The sequence below is a fragment of the Lampetra planeri genome, chromosome 11 (genome assembly GCF_965212315.1).
Source record: "Lampetra planeri chromosome 11, kcLamPlan1.2.h2, whole genome shotgun sequence".
Classification (NCBI taxonomy): domain Eukaryota; kingdom Metazoa; phylum Chordata; class Hyperoartia; order Petromyzontiformes; family Petromyzontidae; genus Lampetra; species Lampetra planeri.
The window spans coordinates 9,227,305-9,251,833 of NC_136117.1; the positions used below are offsets into that span (position 1 = coordinate 9,227,305).

A 24,529-nucleotide genomic window follows, 5' to 3' on the forward strand; every position below is an offset into this window, starting at 1 on the left:
CGACCTTGGAGACTGATCCACTTCGTCAAGGGTGGGATGTAGTTGCACTTGAAAAAGAATTTGCAATAATCTCGCCTATTGCTTCCTGGAGCAAAGTATCAGGCGAATGCTGAGTTGTGTTCATCTTGTGAAATTCTGTCCACAGGATCACAAGAGTCTGAGATTAGCCAGGAGGCACGGAAGGACCTCATGACGGCACTCAAGTCACGACGAGATGCCCTGGAGGACACCCTGAAACTCCGGGTGGAGGAACTTCGCCTCGTCTGCCTGCGAGAGGCCGTGAGTGCAGCGCCAACAGCCCTTCCAGCCAGTGGTGACACTCGTATTTGGGATGTGCATGATCCTGCTTTACTCGAATTTGAAACAGTGGCATTATGGTTGCTGCAATGTGATATGAACTTTGCTGGCTATGTCTAACACTTGTGGCAAGCAATATCGAAACCGGTGCTGTCCTGGGCCCCCCATTTCACCAACCGGCACTCACCAGGCTGGTGAAGTATGGCCATGAAGTATTGGATTGGCAAAGGGATGTTACGTGTTTTACATTATGTATGTACGTTGAACTTCTTTCGCACCGTACATAGCCAAACCTTTGACTTAAAACTTTCGTGACTGCAGGAATTCATATTCGTTGGTTCCTTCGGTAAAGTCACGTAGATAGAAAATTATAAAATAAGAAATAATAATAAAAATAGAAACGTCTTGAGTTTTTGGTTTTTATTCATTTGTACTTTTATTATTTTTATTTTATCATTTGTATTATTTTCATTTTATTATTTTCTATCTGCGCGACTTTACCGAAAGAACCAAAGAATATAGCCAACCCTGCTAATCGGAGGTGCAGAGGAAGCCCAAATTCGTATTTAACACAAAAAACATTTTGATGAAGGTCTCCCTTGCATGAAATAAATTGTTCGCTGTATGTTTTCTAGAATTATTCGTTGCATGATATATTAACTTACATTTATTTGTTTTAGGATTAAATTATACATATTGTCAGGTAACTTACAAAATGACTTGTTAAACAATGTGATGCAATGTTACGTGGACTATTTTCATAATAGCAAAAACCCGATTTCCTTACTAAAGCTTTGCAGGAACACATTGTGAGGTGGTCTGGTGGCTTTGGGGGTCAGAGGATTGAGCGGGCACCGCCGAGGTCGTGTTCCAATCCAGGAATCTGAATGGATTCCAACCCGGAATCTCGCGTGGAGTGCGATGATCGTTTTAACGTGACTTTTCGCTACTTTTTTTGCTAAATTTCCGCTGTGAGAATTCTAAAATATTTGATGAAAAATTTGAAAGCCGCACGATGAACCTTTTTGTTCCTGCAGCAGGGCATGTAGGGAAATTTCATCCCTGGCTGTGTGGATATCACAAGCTCTCTGGAAGAGATCTCACAAATAGTTTAGTGATATCTTCCTCCGGGACCTGTCTAACATACGGTGTTATGCAGTGGTCAGCGAGGGTTGTCTATGGAGACGTCCTGTGACTTACTTGATCTCGTGACATCACTCCAGCAGCGAAAAGATTACAAATTAACGCGTTCAAATCTTAAATTCAGGATTTCTTGTGACCCCCTCCCACCCCGCCCCCCCCCCCCCCCCCCGGATCATTGTTGACTTTCAGGACCTGACGGGAAAGCTTCCCGAGGAGTTCCCCCTGGCTCTGGGTGAGAAAGCTCCGTCCGTCCGGAGGAGAGTGGGAACCTCCTTCAAGCTGGACGAGCACAAGATCATCATGCGTGGCGAGGTGAGCAGAAGGCTCGTGAATGAAATGACGACTCGGGTGTAATTTGCTCGATTAACAGCAGCTTCCTTTGTTCATATTGCGTGCATCGAATTGTGTACGAGAGAGTCTGTTACCCACAATGTTGTGCAAATTATATGTGCAACCCTCGCTGACCGGCATCGTCAAGTATGGTCAATCAAGCTCCACAACGACACAGCCTTCATTCGATAGCGGATTAATAAAAGGTCTGTAAATTCCAAGAGCAATATGGAGATGATATACCAACATTACATTTAGACTAATGGAGTACACACAACGGTGCAAAGTTGGCAACGATTTACGAGAAAAAAATGCAAATTAGTTGGTTAAAATGAGACGAAGATAGGATTCTTGAACCAAAAACTCGCGAGATTCGGGAATCAGGGTTGAGAAGGAATTGTTTCTATTATCCATCAAAAGTGAATGTCCCAGGAAAAATAACAATAGCTTTTACCTTTTCTGTCAATAAAACAGGTGTTGAGATGTTCAAACGCAAAATAAAAACCTTTTGCAAGGAATCAAGTCCGCATTAACCGCACATATATTGTCGTGAACGTGAAAACAAACATGCTCTGATTATATATGCATTACTTATTAGGTGTTTGAACATGTTAACAGCTGTTTTATTGTCATAAATGGTAAGACCTACTCTTACATTTTATACTTTTATACTGGAAAAAAGGTCCCATCAATATCGGCACTTGAACTTTAACTGCATAAGTGACACTGGGGTGATATTGAAATGATTGATAACATTGGTCAACACACTTTTTCTGGCATAAGGTATTCCAATGGTTTTAAGGTAATTTTGGGGTGCTGATTCCAAATCTGGCATCAGTTTTTGTCTATCACATCAGCTTTTTGAGTTATCAAATATTGCATTTTCAATAAAAACTGCAGAAGAAAAATATTAAATAAATGTGGATATCTACATAAAATGATATTATAAACACACTATCCTAAAAATACAGCACCATATTTTAACACTAAAGCAGTCACTGACTCGCAACAACTTGCAATGATAAGTGACAGTTAATTTCGGGTAAAATCAATGAAAATGGGGTATGCCGATAGCATAAAATGAGATGTGATAGAGCAAATCTGAGATCAGATTTGGAATCGGCACCCTGAAATTAGTCTAAAACAGCTGCAAAAGTCCAGGCCAAAAAAAATGTTTTTTTTGTTGACCAGTGTAATGGGTTGTTGAGTCATGGACAGAGTTAGATGAGCAATGGCGATTGACAGTTGAAGGTAATTTTCACGGAGAAGAGGTGGAACATATTAAACTTCTTCCATTCGGTGGGCATGGCTCAAAATGTGAACCAGAGATCATCTCTTGATATTTTTTTTATATCATGTGGAAGCCATTAAATTCCAATGAAGTGGTGGTATTTGAGTTTCTGTGCATGTGTGTGCTTCGATGTTGATAGTGGTTAGCACGCTGCGATTCGAACCCAGCTACCAGAGTTCGATTCCCGCTCACCAGTTACGATTATTTGAACCGGTCCTGGGCCTCCCCTAGATCGACTCAGCCTAAAATAGATACCTGGTGTGGTATGTAAACATTGCCACTTGGGAGACAAAGGCGGCCGGGCGTGGTGCTGGCCACCCCCACCCCCTCATGTACCGTTCCGGCCTTCATAAGTGCTCGCGGACAGCACTTGCCCCAAAAGTTTGTTAAAGCTATACGGGGGATCTTTGCATTTGTTTTGTACTTGGCAGGAGGCTGGCCTGGAGAAGCTGGTATTTTGGCCCTTTGTGCATGTCTGTGTGGGTGTGCGGAGCAGAAGTGTAGTGGTTACCACACTGTGCTACAAACTGCGTAACCTGACTTTGATTCCTGGTCATGGCGAGCATATGTGTGGATTAGCTGAACCGGTCCTGGGCATCATCTACGTTGACTCAGCATTAAATGAATACCTCCTGCAGTGTGTACACATCAGCACTGGGGAGATATATGGCTGGGCATGTCCTCGTGCATGATGATGTCCTTAATAGGTGCTCGCCAACAACACGGACAACACTTGCCCCAAGAGTCAATTTAATTGGTTCAAGAATACTTTTTTTTTATCTCAATACAACCGTTTCATTTGACAATAGATATTTGCCATGGTCTGTGTGTGTGTGTTGGCAGGAGGCTGATCTTGAGACACTGGTATTTGAGTTCATGTGCATGTGTCTTTGTGTGTCACGCTTTACGTAGCTCGACATTGCCATGAGGCTGACCTGGTCATAATCCTCCCCTATTATAATTATTTGGGGTAGAACTTAATGAGTTTTAATTTTTTTTAGGTATGAAAATATGCAATGATGTGAATTATTAACACGTTAAAGTCAGCTGAACCACGATACAGTCCCTTTGACTCGGTGAGAATGCATCTCATTGTGCAATTGATTTATTTAATAATTTTTCAGGAGTAAAGATTACAACAGTGTTATGAAGTTAGCTTAACAGAAAATATACTCTATTTGTCAATAATATATTTTTTATGAATGGCATTTGCAATGTGTGGTCGTGTGTGCTTTTGATGTTGGTAGGAGGCTGAGCTTGGAAGGGCCAGTACTTGGTCTCGCGCGTCAGTGCCTGTGTGTGTACGTGTCTGCGTCTGTCCGTGTGTACGCCTGGACGTTGGCAGGAGGCTGAGCTGGAGAGGCTGGAACGAGACTTTGCCATCCAGTCCCAGATCACAGAGGCAGCCAAGCGCTTGGCCAGTGACCCTGGTGTGAGCAAGAAGGCTCGCAAGCAGCGCAAGTCCTCCTACCAGAACTCGGTGCGCAAACTCCAGGACATCGAGGCAGCCATCAACCAGTACCGGCTCCGTGCGGGGCAGGAACCCACGAAGCGGACTTCCCACATCGGAGATGGTGATGACTACATTTCACCATTACCATATTATTGTAAGACACACTGGCTTCCCTGGTAGATTAAAGCAAAAGCTGCGTCTTATAATCCAGTTGCTGTGCGCGTGTGTGTACAAGACAATATTTGCATAATTTTAATGACGCCGGGCACGAAATGTGGAGTGCGTCATAATTTCCGGAGCATCATATACAACAGAGAATAGACGTTTATTTGAAATCGAGGGTTGTGTCCTTAAAGCTACCCTTCTCCCATTTTACGTCAATACTAAAGACATTAAATTGTATTTTAAAATCTTCCTTTGACAAAAATTACTTGTAGTCTGAACGCCCTTTCGGCTGTATTTGAAGATTTATATCCATTTGCTTGTCATCCATAAGAATAGTGTATTTCCAAACATACAAGAAACATATAGTAGCCATCATGTGCATATACAATAGTTACTCTATTTAATAAGATTGTCGACAAATTAAATAAAGAACGGTTATGTGGAGTACAATTTTATCATTTGTGGTGCAATTTATGATTTGGAGTGCATCTTGATAATCTTTTAGTAGTTGTTTAATTGCAACGGTGTGAAGTATTAACGTGCTGAATTAAATTGGCCCAATTACTTACATTCCCTTTAGCTCTACGATTAAATGAGATTGTACATGTTGCTATGCGACCAAAACAGGGTTCACGATACATATAAAACATGGGTTCGGAGTAAAGGTGATGGCAGTGTTAAGTTAGCTTACGAGAGGATAAACTGCATTTGTCAATACCACATTTGGTAAATGGCAGTCTACCAAAACTGTGTTAATGTACACTTTGGGTATTCATTACAGGCTGAGAGCCATAGAGGGCAGTTAATGTTGGCATTATTCAATCAAGGGGCAAGCAGCATCAATATTAAGTGTCGCCATCAATCATTATACTTTTAATTGCATCGGGTGCGGTGCAGCAGTGATTGGCTTAGAGATGTCTTGAATCTCTTTTCTCATTGCAGAGGAAAACATTCACTCTGACGTGCAGTCAGATGGCAGCTCGCTTGCCGAAGCCTCGGCTCTGGAAGACGGTAAATAAATTTACGCTCGCTAGAACTGCACACGGCAAAGATTGGCAGCAGCAGATTCCAATAATAGAGAGAACAAGCAAGTCATGTAGAACAAATATACGCTCTACGTATGCATTCTTTTCACGTAAAATTACATGAATGTTTATATACATATACTTGATAATTTTGCAAGGACTTGAAATTCAAATATTTGTCAATATAGTAATGTATATACACTCATTAATTTGCTGAAACTGTCTTAATATACAGAGGACTGCAGTGCTTGGGCAATTGTTGGCAGCCTGGCTGCCTTCACGCTTGTCTGTGGTTCCTCATTGCCTCTGGGCCATTCTCTCTGTTTGAAAATGAGCGAGTTTTGTGCGGCGCATGGCAAATTCAATGCAGCGTTAAATTATTATTAATACGTACTGACCCCACTCCGCCTTCACCCAGCCGCACTGACCAGCATGGTGAAGTATGGTCAAACAACCAGCGAATATTCTGCGGTGTGGTGAGCCGTCACCCAGCAGTAGACTGATGTGGCTTATAAATTATTATAATTAAGTATGCCTTCGTTGCAGTGTAATTGATCGATGGACATCGGGCTTACATATAAATATTATTATGCTATCAAATTGCTGCTGCTTCATTGAATTTGTGCATAACATGACAATTAAACTTCATACTCAGTTTTTTTTTTACTGTCACTGAGAGGAAAAGAACATGTCAGCTGACTGGCCAAGGAGTTCCTAAAGAAGGCCAGCCAGCCGAAACGTCGAGATCTCCCTATGAGTTTTAATAACAGAATTAGATGCTGCCCCGGTGTAATGGGCAGCACACTGAACTTCCAGAGCAATCCAGAGCAGAGGTCGCAACCGGGTACCCGATACCCGTACCCTGCCCGATACCTGGCTACCCGTACCCGGCCGGGTACGGGTACGGGTAGCCGTTTGCGACCCTGGTGCGGCTGGGTACAGGTACGGGTAGGCCGTGAGTCACTGGTGAGTAACCGTTTGTCACTCATTTCGGGTAGGGTACAGGTACGGGTAGGGAACGGGTACCCGTACCCGGCCGGGTACGGGTACCCATTTGCGACCCTGGTGCGGCCGGGTACGGAATCAAAACCCGTTTGCGACCTCTGATCCAGAGCTTGCCGGTTCGATCTCCCGGTGTGGCAGTTTAAACCGTGAGCAAGTGTCCTTAAATTCCCCCGCCTTTGTTCACCCAGCAGTACAAATGGGTTCATCACAGTGGGGGAAAAGTGTGCATACTCCCACCTCTTCCAAGTCATCTGGCCAGTGTGGAAGAGTAGGCCAAAAATATCCTCTTGAGTTCCTTCTGACAGAGGCCTTTCCGTCAGCAGTAGCGTGTGAGCATGAACTTGTGTGGCTGCGTTTTTGTGCCTGCTGTTTATCTAATTTCAAAAATGTTCTGTCTGCTTCTTACATGTGATTTATTTTCTGTGCACATGAGTCATTATGATTCATACTTTTGATGTCCAAAATTCATGCAGTGAGGCTCTTTTTTTTACAGTATTTTTCCTAACCTGAACCATACAGTTTCAAAATCTTGTGGTCATAATGCCTATTTTTGCATCTGTAATATATTAACGATAGCTGCTATAAATCGCAGCTACAAAGGTGGTTGAGCATTATTTATTACATATATACACATATGCCAAATTGCCTAGAATCTACCGAATCTCATCAGATCTCAGACGTCATTCAGGCTTGGGCATGGATCGTCTGCATATGGGTGGCCACCGTGTACAAATGGGTTGTCATATGGAGTGCAGGTGCAAACAAATCCATTGTTGTACTGCACTTCCATTATCTATGTCCCTACGTGTATGCTCCCCACCTTGATTAACCTGTGTTGATCGGCGTGATGAAGTATGGTCAAATAACCCTCACGAACCACACCGTGTGGAGGCCCTTATCCAGTTGTGAATTCGCTTAAGGTTGTTCGTGTGCAGCCTCGCAACTTATCGTTCACGCCACTGCTTACAAAATACCTCCTCTCGAGGGGAGCTCTAGAGAGCCCCACCAGAGTGTATTTTGGCCTACTCCTCCACCACGCTGGCTGAGTCACCTTGGAAGAGTTGGGCGTATGTCTATTTTACCCCACTTTAACGCGACCTGCTGATCGCTTAACTGTGGTGCACAGGTAAAGTCACGTAGAATGTAAATAATAAAATAATAAAAATAAAACATAATAAAATAAATCTCACGACGTTTCGGCCACAACGCAAGCAGCCGTCCTCAGGTGGATAACAGATCAGACTCTGTCTCCTATTTCCATTCTACGTGACTTTACCGAAAGAACCAAGAAGATGAATCCCTGCAGTCACGAAAGCTTTAAATCGAAATGTGGTGCCCAGATTTGTGAAAAGAGCTCCATAGATCATCGGATTCCTCCAGCCTAAATAAAGATTCTGATTCTACTTCTGGGTGGACAGAGCGTAGACATTTAAAACACGTGCCCGTCTTTTTTAACTTCCGTGCAGGGAGGTCAAACCTGCGACCTCTGGATTACAAGTTTAGTGTGCCAACCGTTACACTGCAGTCTGTACGTGGTTATAATGCCTGTTTCTGCGTCTGTAGTCGATTAACAATGGCTGCTTGCACCGTGTTGCTGCAAAGGTGGCCGTGAGCAACTCATCAGTCCGCATGCACGATTTCTCTCCTCCCCGACACGTCGTTCCTCCCCGCAGAGGACTCCCCGCGGAGCAGCCTGCTCTCCTCGCTGCTGTCCCCGCAGCGTCTCGTGCCGCCGCTGCTGGGCGGCTACGCCCGGCCCTCTCCGCCCACGTCGCTCGAGGGCCTGCGCCGGCAGCAGTCCTTTCGCGGAGACCCCTCCTCCCCGTCCAAGTCCGGAAGCTGGGCCGAGTCCTCGCTGGACGAGCCCTACGATCGCCCTCGCAAACCCCTGCTCCGACACACCATGTCCAGGTGACGGCATCGCTCCTTGAGGCCACGTGAAATATCAAAAGCTCCTTTATATATATACATACATACGCATATGCAGGTATTGCCTAGACCAGTGGTCGACAACCTGCGGCTCTGGAGTGCGGCTCTTTAAGGACTGCTTTGCGGCCCTGGAAATATTGAGTCTATTCATACTATCTGAGTCTTTTACCGAATTCTAAAAAGATGGCTCTTGTTATTTTAGTTGCTGACCCCTGACCAGTATACCATGGAAGTCCAGTTTACCGTGGGAGTCCAGTTTACCATGGGCAGGGGTCAAGCAATGCGTGGCTCAGGAGGTGCATGCGGTGCTTTGTGGCTCTTGAAATATTGAGGGTTTCCCCTACCCCCCAAAAAAATGGCTCTTATTATTTTGGTTGCCGACCCCCTGGCCTAGACCATAGTGGCATTGCCTAGAGCTGCAGTGTTGCTCTGTGAATGGCGTATAGAAGGGAGGCAGCTTTGAAAAGAGCGCTTGATTGCTGGCTTGTATCTCACAGCCCCTTGGGAAGTCCGTCGCACCAGCCGGGCTGCCAGCGAGCTAAGGGAACGGGCTCCCTGCAGAGCAGCCCGGTGAAGGCCGGTCCTCGCTGGGACTCGTCCAGCGTGCCGTCCACTCCAGACGCGCGTACTCGTGCCATCCCCTTCAGCCAGCACCAACGGTCAGTGTCTAAACAGCCCCGGTTATCGTGCTATTGAGGTGACAACGCTGAGCTGCCAACGCTGTGATCATGCACTCAAATCTGTGCTCGAACGAGGTTCTCAATTGTAGAGAGTTGATGGTCCCTGCCCAGCCAACAACGACTGCGCGCACAAAAACATGACGTTAAATTTGGTTACGGTCATAGATTGGTTAAATACCAGCTCTGAGAATTCGGAATATAACTTCTCTTAGAAGCAGAGTAGTTGATAAAGTACTGCACCATACTGTGTAGAACGAAAGTGAAATGATGGGATTTTAATTGGTAGCTCTTTGCTAGCTTGTTTCTTCTCCAATGGAGTATGGTGCAGCGTGATATGACGACGACAACAGAATCGCGATAACATTTTGGGAAAAGATTCAAAAGATTTTAGAAATTGCCAATTACTACGAGCAGTCATGAGTAGGATTTTTACGACGCATCGATTCATGGACAAAAAAGCTAATTTTATGCTCACATTGCGTGGATCATATTCTGCATGCGCGGGCATATTTGATGGGTTCACGTGGGCCCTGCAGCAACTCTGGGTTCTATATGAATAAAGTGGAAATAAAAAAAAAAATCAGTTCTTGCGTCGAATCATGACAATCAAACGAAATGCAAGGTGGGTAAATCTTCACATGTCTCTTCTTGACGTACATAGTTTGATCACAAGGTCTTAACTATAACCGTGCCTAAAATGTCGAATGTCTGTACCTTGTAAACAGTCCTCAGATGTTGGCTATTAAGTTCAACATTAAATGATGTTCATTTCAAATGTTTTGTCTCGTGTAATAAAGGACCATCAAATACATTTTTAATGAAACATGAAGTTATTTGGCAGTTTAAATTTACTTTGGAAAAATAAACATTTCTATGATTGTGGAAAGACAAATCCACACACCGCTTAGCTGACACTCTCTATTCTATCGATCCAATCACAGCTCCCTTAAGAGATGTCTCAGGGGTAGAGTGAACAGCTTGCAATCCAAAGGTCGTGAGTTCAAATGCTGGTTCAGGGTCGACTCAGCCCATCATATCTCCTTGTGGAATTAATAATCAGTGATTTGTTATGGATAAACTCGCCCCTACCATAGCAATGTGTAATTACCACCACTTGAGCTGGGTGGTAAACAGGAGATGAGCACTACCTGAGTAGGAAGTCAGTTTTACTGTTGACAGCTTCAATTTTAGGCGCCGTGATGGTTTGACGTTAACTACCTAGCCGAGTATACAGGAACACATGGGTTCGATCCAAACCCTGACGCCTGCATATTGGAGTTTGCATGTTCTCCCCGTGGTCACGTGGATTTTTCTCTGGTTCCTCCAGTTTTTACTTTCACATTTAGAAAAATGCGTTTAAAGTATTTGACTGCCATACATTTCCACGTGATAATAAGCAACTTCGTTGAACTATCATTTATGGCCAGGTCGCTTCTGACACCTTACCTTCTTGCACATTACAGATGGTTCGAGTCCACTCTTGGCGGGCAGCAGCAGCAGCATCAGCAGCAGCCTCTCCCGGCCGCCCACCTGCGCCAGCGCAGCTGCAGCCTGGAGTCTCAGAGCCAGCTGCTGGTGTCCGAGGGCACGACGGTGGCCGGCGGCGACCTGAGCTGCGGCACGGGCACCGTGTCGCGCAGCAGCAACAGCTCGGAGCTGCCGCTGGACGACCGCTCGTCCTACACCAGCCAGTCGAGCTCCGAGTGCGGCTACTACGGCGGGCCGGGCCGGACGCCGTACGACGTGTCGCGGCTGGGCCGCCGCGCGTCGGCGGGCGGCGCTGACCCGCGGGCGCTGCAGAGGCACCGCTCGGCGGAGAGCCTCGTGTCGGAGGCGCGGGGCGAGATGCAGGGCGCCGACGGCGGGGGGTGCGGCGGCCCCGGCGGCGGGGGGGGCGGCCCCGGCGGCGTCGGCGGAGCGCGACGCGCCGGCCTCTACCGCTTCCCGCACAACCTGCCGACGTCGCAGTACCGCGTGAAGGAGTACCCGCTATACGCGGACCGGGCGGACGGCTTGCGCTGCGTGGTGCGCAGCCTGGAGAGCGAACGCGAGGGACACTACTGCGTGAAGGCGCAGGTGCGCACGTCGCACTCGTACACCGCCGGAGGGATGTACCGCGAGAGGGTCGCGCGCCAGGAGGGCGGCGCCATCGTGCACTCCATCACCCAGTCGCGCTCGCAGGTGAGGCGGGGGACACACACCTCTCTGCGTGCCGTCATGCAGACGTTGATGATTCGAATGAAAGCGTTTTGAAGAGTAGACCATTGTGTTTCCGAGGCAATTTTTTGTTGTTGAAAAATGCCGGCACATTTTGGGCTCAGTATGTTGGGGAAATTTGACACGAGATTTTTTTACGGGCAATGTCTTTGTAAAAAAGATGTTGTTGTTAAATTTCCGAATATTTTTCATACCTGCATATGAGTTGTCACCTCGGAGGTACAAAACAAACTGGGACATTGAGGGATAAAGAATATCTCACACGAGCAGAAGAAGGGAGAACTGCATTTCATGTATTATCTTGAGCGGTGTATTATTTATCATTAAATTGTCAAAGAAACTGGACTCGTAATGGCAAAACCAGGACTGCCGGCAACTCTCAGTGCAGTGCCAGATATTTTGTGAGCCGTCCATCGTCCCTGTTTCGTTATCAGTAATATACACCAAGGTGGCTAGGTTGCTGCCAGACCTCATGCCATTATGGAGTGCTGAGCCGGTGTAAACGAATGCTGTTGCCCTATGCCCCCAAGGGAAAGAATAAGGGTTAGGGTCCGGCTCTACATTGCTTAGCACAGAGTTCGGACCAAACAGATGGTTTGAGAAAGTAAAACTATCATGACAGAAAACTGAGCACTGACCAAAAATTAATTCCTGGGCGAACAAATATTCAGGGAGAACATATAGTCCCTGCACTGGCCCCCCGATAAGCTTCCGGTGTTGAATCTGGGCAGCCATCTGAAATGAAATCGTGTTCTCAAGTTGCAGTGAAAGGATAGCCAAGCCCAGGCATGAATGACCATACAAATAAACCGGTAATATTAGATTTGGTTTTTCATTTCACTTGGCTTACTCCAGTTGTGCCAATTTTAAAGTTTAGTATAATTGACGCTCAACATTTAAAAGGGGCCAAATCAAGTGAGCTCAGAAACTTCATGACGGCATCTTCCAGGGCTGTCCTTGTACATGTTGGTATATTGTTAGCGGCGACGGTTCTGAATTGGGTACGTTTTTGCCTTATGACATGGTGCCAGTAAGGACAATTGGAATATAACTTGGAGGAAAATTGTTTAAAGATGTGCGGTGGTATTGTGGTAGATGCTATTAAGTGTGGCGATGCCATTCCACTGTGGAGGGATTGCACTCAAATGACTCCGTGCTGGAGCTAGAGTTGGTGCTGATGATCTATTCCTTTCTTTGTGTCACACCTGAGAAATGAGAAGAAGATGCCCTCTCATATGCTCCCAGTTGAACAATCAACAACATTTCCTGACAGACCAGTAGGTTTAAACTTTTATGGCACACGAATGCCAGATGGTGTTGAGCCTCCCCAGAGGGGACAGAACAAGTGATGCATACAGAGAGACTTCTGAAATGGTAAAAAAAAAGCTATGAGTTATGTCTTAGAATGTAAAAAATGCTGTCGTCAGTCGCTCACACGGACCAGTGCAATAGATTGCACAACATATCAGCCACGCTTATAAGTCATGAAAATTGACAGACAGCTCTATATAAGAAGGCATGTTATAATGATGATGCGTCGATTTATCCATTACAATGTATTATTACTATAATAGGGTTTTTCCCCTTTTTTCTGGCAACAAAACTGAAACCTTTTTACAAGGAATCATGTGTGCATTAACCACAATACTTGTGCATTTTGACCACAAGTATTGTGGTTAATGCACACACGATTCCTCGTAAAAAGGTTTCAGTTTTGTTGACAGAAAAAAGGGGAAAAACCCTATTATTCTATTTTGGTACTGGCAAAGGAGGTCTAATGATGTCGATGCTTACCCCGAGCCCTCATTACTCTGATAGTGCATCGTCTTTCAGCTGTACGCCTTTTGGCGTCCTCTGGTCTAGCACCAATTGAGACGAGGCTCAAAAGAAAGCTGTCTCTGGTGTGGACCAATCAGTTTCAATGACAATGCATATATTATCAGTGTGTTTTTTGTTTGCATTTTGACCACAAGTTTTGTGGTTAATGCAGACATGATTCCTCGTAAAAAGGTTTCCGTTTTGTTGCCAGAAAAAAGGGGGAAAACCTTGTTATTATATTTTGGTTCTGGCAAAGGAGGTCTAATGATGTATTATTACTGTCACAAGACCAGAATCACATTTTTGGTGTAATGTATTATGTATGATTTCTTGAAGTTTATTGCAAATGATATGGCTTAGGGGTATATATAGACTAATGTAGTGAATATACTTTACAACTGTAACAGAATGAAATAAGAAAATACAAATGAGATGGTAAAACAGGAGATAAATAATTAACTCTTGAATGCAATCGCCACCCTGAATCGTAACAATTCATTTGAGAATGGCATGGGCAGGGAAAGAGGGGTGGGTGCTAAATCATTAAATGCCATTTTAAAAGTGACCTTACCACTGCATGAGTTTTTTTTCCGGCTGTGCCGTATAGCTCTCTGAAGTGTTTTATTTTTCGTGTTGTTACCGCACGCTGTTCGGCACGGCGTCTGCCGAGTTTATTCAGCTCCTAAAGCAGCTTCAAACGAAGCGTTGGGCGTCACGGCCGAACCGCGCGCGGATACAACCCCGAGGACACATCGGAGAGCCTCAGCGGTGACCTTGTGTGTTTTTTTGCACGTGCGCCGACGACAGGTGGTTCGTAGCTGCTGCCAGGAAGGCGTTCGGACGAGCACTCTTGAGCACCTGCGCTCCTGGTACGAGCGCAACGCATATCGGGACCCGCGGAGGCTTTCACACGTCTGGTCAGATGCTGACCGGCTGGCGCTTTACCCCCAGGGCGCGGCCTCGCCTCCTCCTAGCAAGCCCACGCAAACAGGTGCCGCTGTCTCTCCTCTCAACTTCATCTTCTTTTGTTTGGCCGAGGTTCACAAAATAAACGAAAAAAACCTCGTGGTGTGATTTGCGTATTTTTTCCGCTGGTTTTAATCTTAAAAACACCACAGCTGGCATGCCATGATATTACACACATACAACAGCCACGCTCCACGCGGTTGGCTTCGTACGATGCGAAAGAAGTTCAACATACATACAGGCTGGTAAGCCAGGGGACGGCGACCAGCAAATGATCAAAGAGGGGCAGCCGCATTCTTGCTGTGTGGGTCGTGGTTTGAGATTGTTGCCCGCAGACGGAACTGTCGAGCTGACCATTGGCGTAGGAGTCGGCCACATCTGTCGTGTGATGTTACGATGTGGTTCGATACAGACCGTTGCTTGCACTGCTGTGATATGCACTCGCTTGACAAGAGCCCATTTGTTAAATGGTTAACCTGTTGGCACAGCGGTGCAACAGCGTTTCAGGCTGCAGCTAAGGAGTTGTCATTGCGCCTGTAACCTATTTTCCCCAGCTAAACGCTCGCTGTTCCTCCTGTCGATGTGGGCAGGCGGGTGTGGAGGCGGCAGTCGGAGAAACACGCTGTCCCCTGCTCACCAGGCGGATGAAGCTGCCTCGTACACACACCAGCCTGTGCAGCACACGAGGTGAGCCTGAGCACAGGTTTCAAGTTCCGTTTTTGTTCAACCGGGGTGAGAACTCAATCGAGGCAGGGGGTAGTCTTATGAGCAAGAGTGACCTGGGTAGTAGTCTCATGAGCAAGCATGACACGTGTGTGTGTGTGCGCTCAGCCTGGCATAAGTGGTGGTGGGTGACGTGACCGTCACTTAGAGGCTAACGGTGGCTTCTTGTTGTGCGTGGAGAGTAGTGGGGGTAGTGGCCGGCATACTGTAATACAAATCCAGCCACGGTGAATGTTAGTAGCAAATATACAATGAGAATTTTGCCTCGATTGCTCGCGTTAAGGTATGTACCCCAACAGTCTGAATGCCTATAGATCTTTCCTATCGTTGTTTGCCTATTAAGTCTAAATCCCAACTGTTGTAATGAATGTTTTAATCAGATGCAAATTGGATACGTGTGTATTATTTCTCACGAACATTATTTTCCCCTACAGTCTGTCCAGAGTAAAAGGATGATCTTTGTATTTTTGTCTGTGAATACTATTATTTAAACTTGATTTGAAGCTTTCGTGACTGCAGGAATCCATACTCTTGGTTCTTTCAGTAAAGTCACGTAACAAGATTGCTTGTGTTGCGATCGAAACGACGTGATTTGTTTTATTTAATTTTTACCTACGTGACTTTACCGATAAACCAAAGAGTAATAATATAATTCGTTACAGTTACTGTGTGATACTTACAACTTGTACCAATGTTCCAGTCACTTGAACGCCAATCTCAGATTTTCCTCCCACTGGCAATTTGTTTAATGGTGTGGGCTTCTTATGAGTCGGCTCATCCCAACACGACTCATTATGGAGCGCTATTGGTCATTAAATACAGCTGACTCAGCCCGATGAGCCTCAGAAAGTAAAAATCGCTGCTCTACAGTTCGTTAGTATACACAACTACTGCTGGATAATGATATTAGTGTGTTAAACCAATAGGCTGAAAAAACTATGAACTTTCCAAACCAATATTAGCATGAGTATCATAAGTTCGATGTGGCTGTTGAATTATAAATCAATGTGTCTATGTTCCCGCTACTTTCCTCTATGCATTAATACACCCCTAGTACAACGGATTCTATAATACTATGCCTCATGTATTACATTGTTGAGCTTAACCTGCAATGCATGTTACTTATTTAACAGAATAAGTGAGAATGTAATGTTAACCGAACAACAGTAAATGTCGAAATGCAAAAACTAGACCGAGCTATAACATCAAAATCAACTGGTATTCGTAGTGATTAGTTAGAACGCTGTGTGTATATCTATATCCAGTGAGATGGTGTGTGTGACAAAAGTAATATAGCTACGGCTCTGTTTGCATTGATCAAAATTGAAATTCCACTTTTATGAAATTACAATTTCCTGTTTCTCTTCCTTGCCGAGACTTCAATCTGTTGTTTTTTGTTCATTCACTTAAGTGGGTGACTTGCTGTTGCTGCACTGTGCCTTTCTCCTGGGCTCTACCTCTGGATTAGTCTCAGTAACTTCTGACCTTCCATTCCCTCTGCATCTCGTTTTCCCGGCTGTCTTCCTCGTCCTCAGTGATACCACCCCTCCCTCTCAGGACCCCCCAGAGGCTCCTCAGCAGCCCTAGGGAAGCTGCAGGTAACATCGAATGTGTTCTTATGAACTAGGAAACAATTTGACTCGTTTGCAGTAACATTCATATACATGGGGCAGCTTTACAAAAAAAACGGTTTGAGATTGAAATATACTGAAAGAGTGCATAGACTCGAATGTTGTTTCAGTTTTCAATTGGCAAATTGTGTTGCACATTGTATTTTGTACAAGAGAATAGACTTTAAAATAAACTTTCTTTCTCACATGCCCCTTGGGCATATGCACGTAATGCATATTTTTGCCAAACAAAATGTAACTTGGAAGGGATGCGATGAGCTCACGTTCAGGTATATTTGGAGGGCCAAAGGCCTTTAGTTGTCATGCTTCCTGCCTTTGGAACTTTGTCCCAAGTCATATTAATAATGCAGGAATCAAGACAAATGTTAAGTTGTTTGCATTTGCGTGTCCTTGGGACTGAATAAAGTGCTCTCTATATAAGCTAAATATCTAAATATATTGGATTGTAAGTTTTGTTGATAAGCCTTTCTTCACAAATATTTGCTGGATGTGTGAATGTAACATTTGCGTCCAATGTTTTGCATTAATGCTCGATTAAGTCCTGTGGTTTTTTTGTTGTTGTTGTTTTTTTTTCTCCCAACAGGTCGTACAGCAGGATAACGTACTACTCGAGTATCATGAACGGGCAGCGAAGCCACCGTGCCCAGCACATTACCAGCCCACTCACTACGTGGCACAAGGAAGACCACATTCAAAATACAGCCAGGCTCACTTGACCAGTGTTAATAGGCATAGTGTATATTTACGTAAGAAAACGATTTTTAAAAATATAAAAAAATATTTTGGTCAAATGTAAAAAGAACAAGTCAGCATTTTCACAAACTGGCCCTCCGGTTGCAAGAAATATCGTTTTATTGACCAGCATATAATGTATGTTTATCTCTTTGAAACTATTTTCTCTTAAAATTTGAATGCAAAACAAATATATAATAGAATTTATTTAAAGAGTGTTGTTTTCAAACATAAACACATCATCATTACTAAGCTACAAAAGCATGCAACTACAATCTCTCTCCAAAAGCTATGATACTTCTTATAACAGCAAGATAACAATAACGCCACATCAAAATTGGATGGTAATTCTGTTTCATATCGCAGAAGTGGCTTTCATTCAGCTGGGCTGGATTTAATTAGGGTACTACAAGATTTGTTTTATATCCATAATTACATTTTTTATATTTCATTGGAACCTCACTAAGTTACCTTATAATACGTATTTCCTGCTATATCTGTGAAACGCATTTGCAGTCCACTCAGGTCAATTGGTTCTGTGAATTATGGGACTTCGCATGATCTAGACAAAGCAGGTTGAATAATTGTAGATTACTGTGTTAAGATAATGCACAGTGGCTTGCTCCTGCAAATTATGTGATGGAATATTTCTTTCACATCCACACACTGGCATATGCAGTATTGATGACTCCCTACATCACTGAAAAATATTATTTTTGTGTGCCCCCCACCCCCACCCCACTTACTCTCTGAACAAGACAATCCTTGAACATCCGTACCCATAATGCTTTTTAAATTTGAAGTGAAGGATTTTCAACGTGAGCACATGAAAATCCTTCAGAAGCCGCACACAAGGATCCAAAGTCCAGAGGGCAGTTCCCGTTACTCATTTTGACATTTGGACAAAACAATGCAACCATCCTTTGGTGAGGACCAACGCCAACATTAAAACACACTGGGCAATAGTCTGAGCAGAAAGGAATCTACACAAGCACAGCCTTTGAAGAACATTTAACAATGCCCCATTGTAGGTAGATAGCTAGTAATATGGCATAAATTGCGAGTTAAACCCAACAATGGATAAATACATTGGAGCAATGTATGTAGCCATTGAGAATACGTCGCTTTTACAAGTATGGTATATAAAAGTAGCCTGGAATATAGGACTACCTTTTGCCATGGCAAGAATGTGGATAATAAACAAAAAGAGTAAGACAAATGTTGTCATAGATATATTGCGTTATTATATTCCTAAGGGTCTAGGTTGTGTAAAAGTTACCTTTTGTCAAAAAAGAATAGTGCATTGGAAGTACGTGATTTAGTTTTTGTGTGCAAAGGTAGATTAAAATGTGCGAAACATTGTAGAAAGTTGTATAGATAAAAAAACTCGTCTTTTCCAAAGGTCATTTATATGTCATATATATAAGAATTGGTATGAGTTCTGCCTGATTTATTTATTTTCTTTCTTAAATAAATGTGCGGCGTTTTTTTTAATATGCCAACTTCTGAAGAGTTTGCACCGTCCCTGTGGAGACAGCACTCGAGACAGAATTTGTTCAGAAGCAGCGAGGTGAAATTGATACGAGAGAAGCAGACATCTGGATTATATTATGTGCATGCACAAAAGAGGCTTTTATTTTTAGAAAGTAGTGTTTCAAGGGAAAAAAAAATCCCCGTTCCCCCTCAAAATGTTTCCTGACTGAAATTTAATTCAGGGAAATGTATAGCTTCTGGGAAAGCTACATATTTTCCTACAATTAAAAAGAACGTTTCCTGGAGGATGTGCGAGCTGTTAGTTTATATAATTTTATTTATTTTATTTTTGTAAAAAGAAAACTTTTTTTTCTAAATGTGTATTTGTTGTAGTGTAACTGCAAAAACTCATGGTGCTGTCATGCCATATTTTACGAAACGCTGATAATAGGTAACCACGTTTTTAAATTTCATTTTTCTTAAAGATTACGTGAATTTTGGTACACTTTTGTAGCTGATTTTCCATCAATTTATATGACCTGAAACTTATGGATAAATGTCAATATTGTTACGTGTAAACAAAAATATTCGTGTTATTAAAATCATAAACCAAAACATAAATAGAATTGATTATTGGAGAGCAGGTCAACTTTTATTTCAGTAAAAGTATCATTCTATTCAAATATAATTCACTGTCGTACAAAGTTCAACAAACATCACACATTTTCAGCATGTTTCTAGCATGTTCGTCAATGGCATTGAATATCGTTTCACTTATGATTTAGAAATGATCATACACAGAGCTCTATAATGTACATCTGAAAGTGACTCATGCTGGTAATATTTTCATGTCAGCATGAGGGTAAAAATAAGGGTGAGTCAGGCACAATGACACCCGCGCATTCCAGAACAACCTCAAGAGGCTTCTATGGTATCTCCGGTGACTTACAATATTAGTCAAGAGCCCAAAACAATCACTTTTTCTGTTGTCGAGTGAGCCCATGTAACATTATTTCCCCTAAAAGGCCACCAGAACTATTTCAATGGGCTCCATCATTTGTTGGTCCCCAATGTTTTAGACCTAGTGCACATAACATCAAATGTTAAGCAACTTTTTTGTGTACATTTTAGCACAAGCTATTTAGATATTGGCTTGCATTACAATATCGTAACTATTCATGTTCCACCATTACATTGACAAGCAAATTACAACATTGCATTTTTGTACAATAGCTCGTCATTGAAAATAGATTTTTCCTCTGCAGATTAAAAACCCTTCATACACTCATGGGCTCCACATAATAGAAGTTGGCTAGGGATTGATTTACATGTACAAATTTAAGAGCTTGTATGAAAAATAATGTTTTGCCTTTGTTCTCCATTCAGTAAAATGAGTGCAAGATATACATATTTTAAACAAATAAAGTATAATTTCTTTAAACAAATAAAGTATAATTTCCTTAAAATAAACATGTTTTTATTAAATATTAAATTAACAATACATTCTGAATACATATTAAACCACTTAGTAATGTACTCCTAAACAATATATGATGTGCTTGTATCGAAGACAGCGGGATTTATAATTTGCTTATTTTACCTGCTTCAGCAAAACACACTTAGGTTATGACCTTTGATTATAAGTAATGTATCTGACTCAATGCAGAAAATAGGAGGTATTTGTGGTATTGGTGGAATGTTTGACACGTTTGAAAAATGTGTCACCTGCTAAATATAACCAGAGTATATTACTTTAAGGGTGCTTGCCACCAACATTGAACCAGTGGTAATATACTCTTATGGTAGAAGTTCTAAAGTAGCACAAGTCATCACTTCAAAAAGCCTTCGAATCTATGTCTTCAAGGCTAGATGTTGATGACTAGCAGCCACACCAAGTTTAACACACTTGTTTCTTTACATAAAATAATTTATCTTGTCACATTTATCGATATCCTTACTAGCTTCAGAATATGGTAAATACAGTTCTTGCTTTTCAATAGTCATCAATCTAAAGTCATGAAACTAGTTTTGTACCATTTTTTTACAATATTGAATTTCATTGAAGACCATACAAAACACCTTGCATGGGTTGTTTTTCTAATATATGAAGATGAAATGCAATTCATTGCATGATTTGTCCTCGAGTAAAAAAGTTACATTGCCTTTTTACTTTTGCCATAACTTATTACGTGATGGGCAAAATGTTGAACACTGAACCGTATTGGTAATCCACATCATGCAGTTTTGCTAAAATCAAGTTTGTAGGAATACCACTAACTGTGCCTGTGCACTGCGGGCAGTGCCATCACCTATTAGAATTCTGAGCTGAATGCTTCTCATTAGCTGATAACTTGGCTCAATTTCTCATATGGCAATGTTCTATGATTGTTTAAGGAAGTGACTACCTGAAGGACGGACGTTATCCACGACTTCAAAAACAGCCATTGATGCATCTGGCTCAGCATTGTGACCAACATTATGCGACTCAAAATATCCAATTACAGGACATATGAGTTAATATAATTACAAACCATAACTGATATAACAATACATTATTCTAATACAACTTAGATGGCATGTGTTTTGTTCAAATATAATGTTTGAGTAAACAGCATTCATGGTTAGAATATATAAAAGGTATATATTTACAAATAGTGTATTAACTTCATGACCCTTAACTATGCTGTGTTTATTATAGCAAATCCTATAATCAGTGGTAAACTGGATTTTTCATAGATATAATACTTTCTCAGGTTTTTATGCCAATGCCAGGAAAATTGCCAAATCCATTTGCATTGTGTTTTTTTAAACAAATTTCTTAATAACACTTGGAAAATCCAGCCAATAACTCTGGTGATCCCATGTAATGTAATGAAGCTTTGAGACATTCACTTTTTAAATCCGAGCATAATTAAATGAATCATGGTAAAAAAATAGCAATTTAGCCCACAAAATGATTGAAAATACCATATTTTTTTTCGTTTGCCATTTCTTTCATGCTACAGTTAAAAGGCTTGCTTTTTATTTGGCATTCACAATACAATTGAAATACCGAGGTATGTTGCACAGGTCTTTTTACTGCGTCTATAACGTATTGATAGTAAAAAAAGTAAATCTAAACAAGTACTATATGTTTTTGATAAAAGAAAAAAAATTCCAGAGTGTGGGAATGAAGAAAAATCTGAAAAATTCCATCTAGGATTATTTGAAACGATGTGAACAAATGTAAATAGGTGGAATTTTCTGCATTTAATTACAAAAAATCTCATACTTCACACACATGTACATATAGGAGATATGACATTACCTTTGCAGAGGACCATTTAGCCTATAAGCTGAAGACCAATATGTTTTATAAACAGTATTAGCAGTCATAAATATTTCATTTTGAATTCTGACTGCCGTATATGTTTAAAATTGGACACGCGAGTCCATTTTTAAATGTACATAAATAGATGAATTGTACAAAGATAATTTTACGTCATTTTGTCATCTCTGTATAATATGACTTAAGTATTTCTTTCATTGTTGTATTGTTAAGCTGGTTCTTAATATCTTCGATAGTTATTAGTATTGTTTTGTTTTAAATATTGATGTTACTTCTGTGCTTGTTGTACCTAAAAGTATAAGTTATATTTGAGAGGCGTTTAATTAAAGTTGCTAAACTTGGTCCATCGATAAATTGCTATACATTGTAGATAACATGTATACTGATAAGCAAGTTCATGCTGTTGATAGTGTGCTTTTTCCACCTGCGGCATTAATAAAGCATGGAACAATGTGAGCGTTTATAATTATGAGTTTTAATGGTGTCTTCTTCAATAAAGTATCTTAGTCCAGCTTTATTGCTGGTGTGTTGACAAGCAGTTTTTTTTTAAACGACGTTTCACCTTTTTTTTACAGAATAATGTGGGGAGTGGGTCAACCGTTTCCACCTGTCCTGGTTTTCCCAGGATAATCCTCATACTGAGTTCGTGTCTCCGCTCATCCGTCGCACTGCGCTTTCAGGACAACCCAGATGTTTTGAAATATTCAAGGGCTTCCACGCCGATGTACAACACCTGTGGAAGCAAATTTTTTTTTATCATAAAACACAAACATTCATTCGTCATTTGTGTGCCTGTGCTAACTACCTCGCCCTATTAATCCCTTTTCTGTCCTCACCCTCAGCCAAGCTAGCATTTTAAACAAACATTTTAGCAAAATTGTAACAAACATGCAACGACTTATGCAGATTAAAGACAATGATTCCAGACCTCGGAAAACAAATCTATCCAAGTCACTGCACCAATGTAACCAGGCTCCCCCGACGTCTCATTCTTCGGTCGTGATCTTTGGAACTTGAGCTGTGGTCATTTGTGTTCTGCTTTTGTGAGCTCCTGCCTGATGCAGAGAAGGCATGGAGAGTCGTCGATGAACCACGGTGAAACTTTGATTCATCCGCTCAACAGAAGCCTGCTCGCAGCAGCACGCAAGTGTCCTCCCGCGCAAAGCCGATTAGCATGTATTAATTCTAGATTTGAAACTTTCGTGACTGCAAGGATTCATACTCTTAGGTTTTTTCGGGAAAGTCACGTAGGTAAAAAAATAAAATTAAAATTAATAAAAGTGAAATAAAAATTCCGAAACGTCGTGAATTTTTATTTTACTTTCATTAATTTTTATTTTATTTTTTACCTACGTGATTTTACCGATTATCACGGTTGGCTGCGTAGGGTACAAAAGAAGTTCATCGTAAATGCAAAGCAGCACGAATAACAGGGCCAGTGGGTCACATCCTCATCCCTAATCACTCACGGAGGAGCAAGCCCAGCGCACGGAACACACCACTGAAACTACTCGATTCAACACAGACACGTTACAGGAGATGTGCGTCTTCCCATGATATGGGCCGATTTATGTACCTCACGTGGCGACCTGAAAAATTGTTATTACACTTATATAACTATATTTTATTTTAAGTTTGTCTTTTAACAAAGACTATGCCAAAAATTGAGCAGGAAATGTTCAGACATTTCCAATATGGCCTTTGAAAACAATTTAACCTTGCATACCTTGATGAAAGAAGGTAGGCAGGGTTAGACTTCATTACTCTTCTGATTATGTGCATGCAGATGCCACTGCAATGTCATTGTCATTTGAGGTGGCCTGATATGATACAATTTGGGTTTACGGTACAGGTATATAGCATATAAATGTGACTGAATCTCAATACGCTCGACAAACAGTGGGTATGTATATGCAATTGAAAGGCGGTCAATCGTAACCAGACGAGAGGAGGAAGGTCTTTGGCCTCGACTTCAATCGTGCAGGGAGTTCATCGCACGATTTGCAGAGTTCCAAACGATGTGGGCAGCACAGAATGAGCGACCTCTTGCCTGAGCATTGCTGAACTTACGAATGAATACTTGAGTTAATTCCACAGCAAAACGGCAGTCAATATGACAAATATCCCTTAATTTTGGTAAATAAATGATGTGGTGATGCTGCGTTGGCAGTGGTGCACAAGCACAATTATCACAAACTAAACACATTCGTTGAATACTTCCTTGAAAATAAATAAATTGTATACAGGGATTCCTTTACTTACGAACGAGTTAGATTCCAGAAGTCTGTTCGTAAGTCGATTTGTTCGTAAGTCCAACTTTACT

At 42.2% G+C, this 24,529-nt stretch overlaps 1 protein-coding gene across 2 annotated transcripts in view; it reads left to right on the plus strand.

Moving 5' to 3' along the window:
- Positions 1-22,723, plus strand: part of LOC144721274 (FERM domain-containing protein 4A-like) — a 118,020-nt gene extending 95,297 nt beyond the window's left edge. The window contains exons 15-24 of one of the 2 annotated variants that reach the window (XM_078598770.1): positions 146-279; positions 1,630-1,752; positions 4,407-4,635; positions 5,622-5,690; positions 8,383-8,620; positions 9,136-9,297; positions 10,782-11,499; positions 14,161-14,344; positions 14,910-15,006; positions 17,257-22,723. In XM_078598770.1, the coding sequence (XP_078454896.1) occupies positions 146-279; positions 1,630-1,752; positions 4,407-4,635; positions 5,622-5,690; positions 8,383-8,620; positions 9,136-9,297; positions 10,782-11,499; positions 14,161-14,344; positions 14,910-15,006; positions 17,257-17,389 (2,087 nt within the window). In that variant the 3' untranslated portion in view covers positions 17,390-22,723. The remainder of the gene's footprint in view (positions 1-145; positions 280-1,629; positions 1,753-4,406; positions 4,636-5,621; positions 5,691-8,382; positions 8,621-9,135; positions 9,298-10,781; positions 11,500-14,160; positions 14,345-14,909; positions 15,007-17,256) is intronic. The other variant, XM_078598771.1, reaches the window with a different exon arrangement.
- Positions 22,724-24,529: the final 1,806 nt, after the last annotated feature.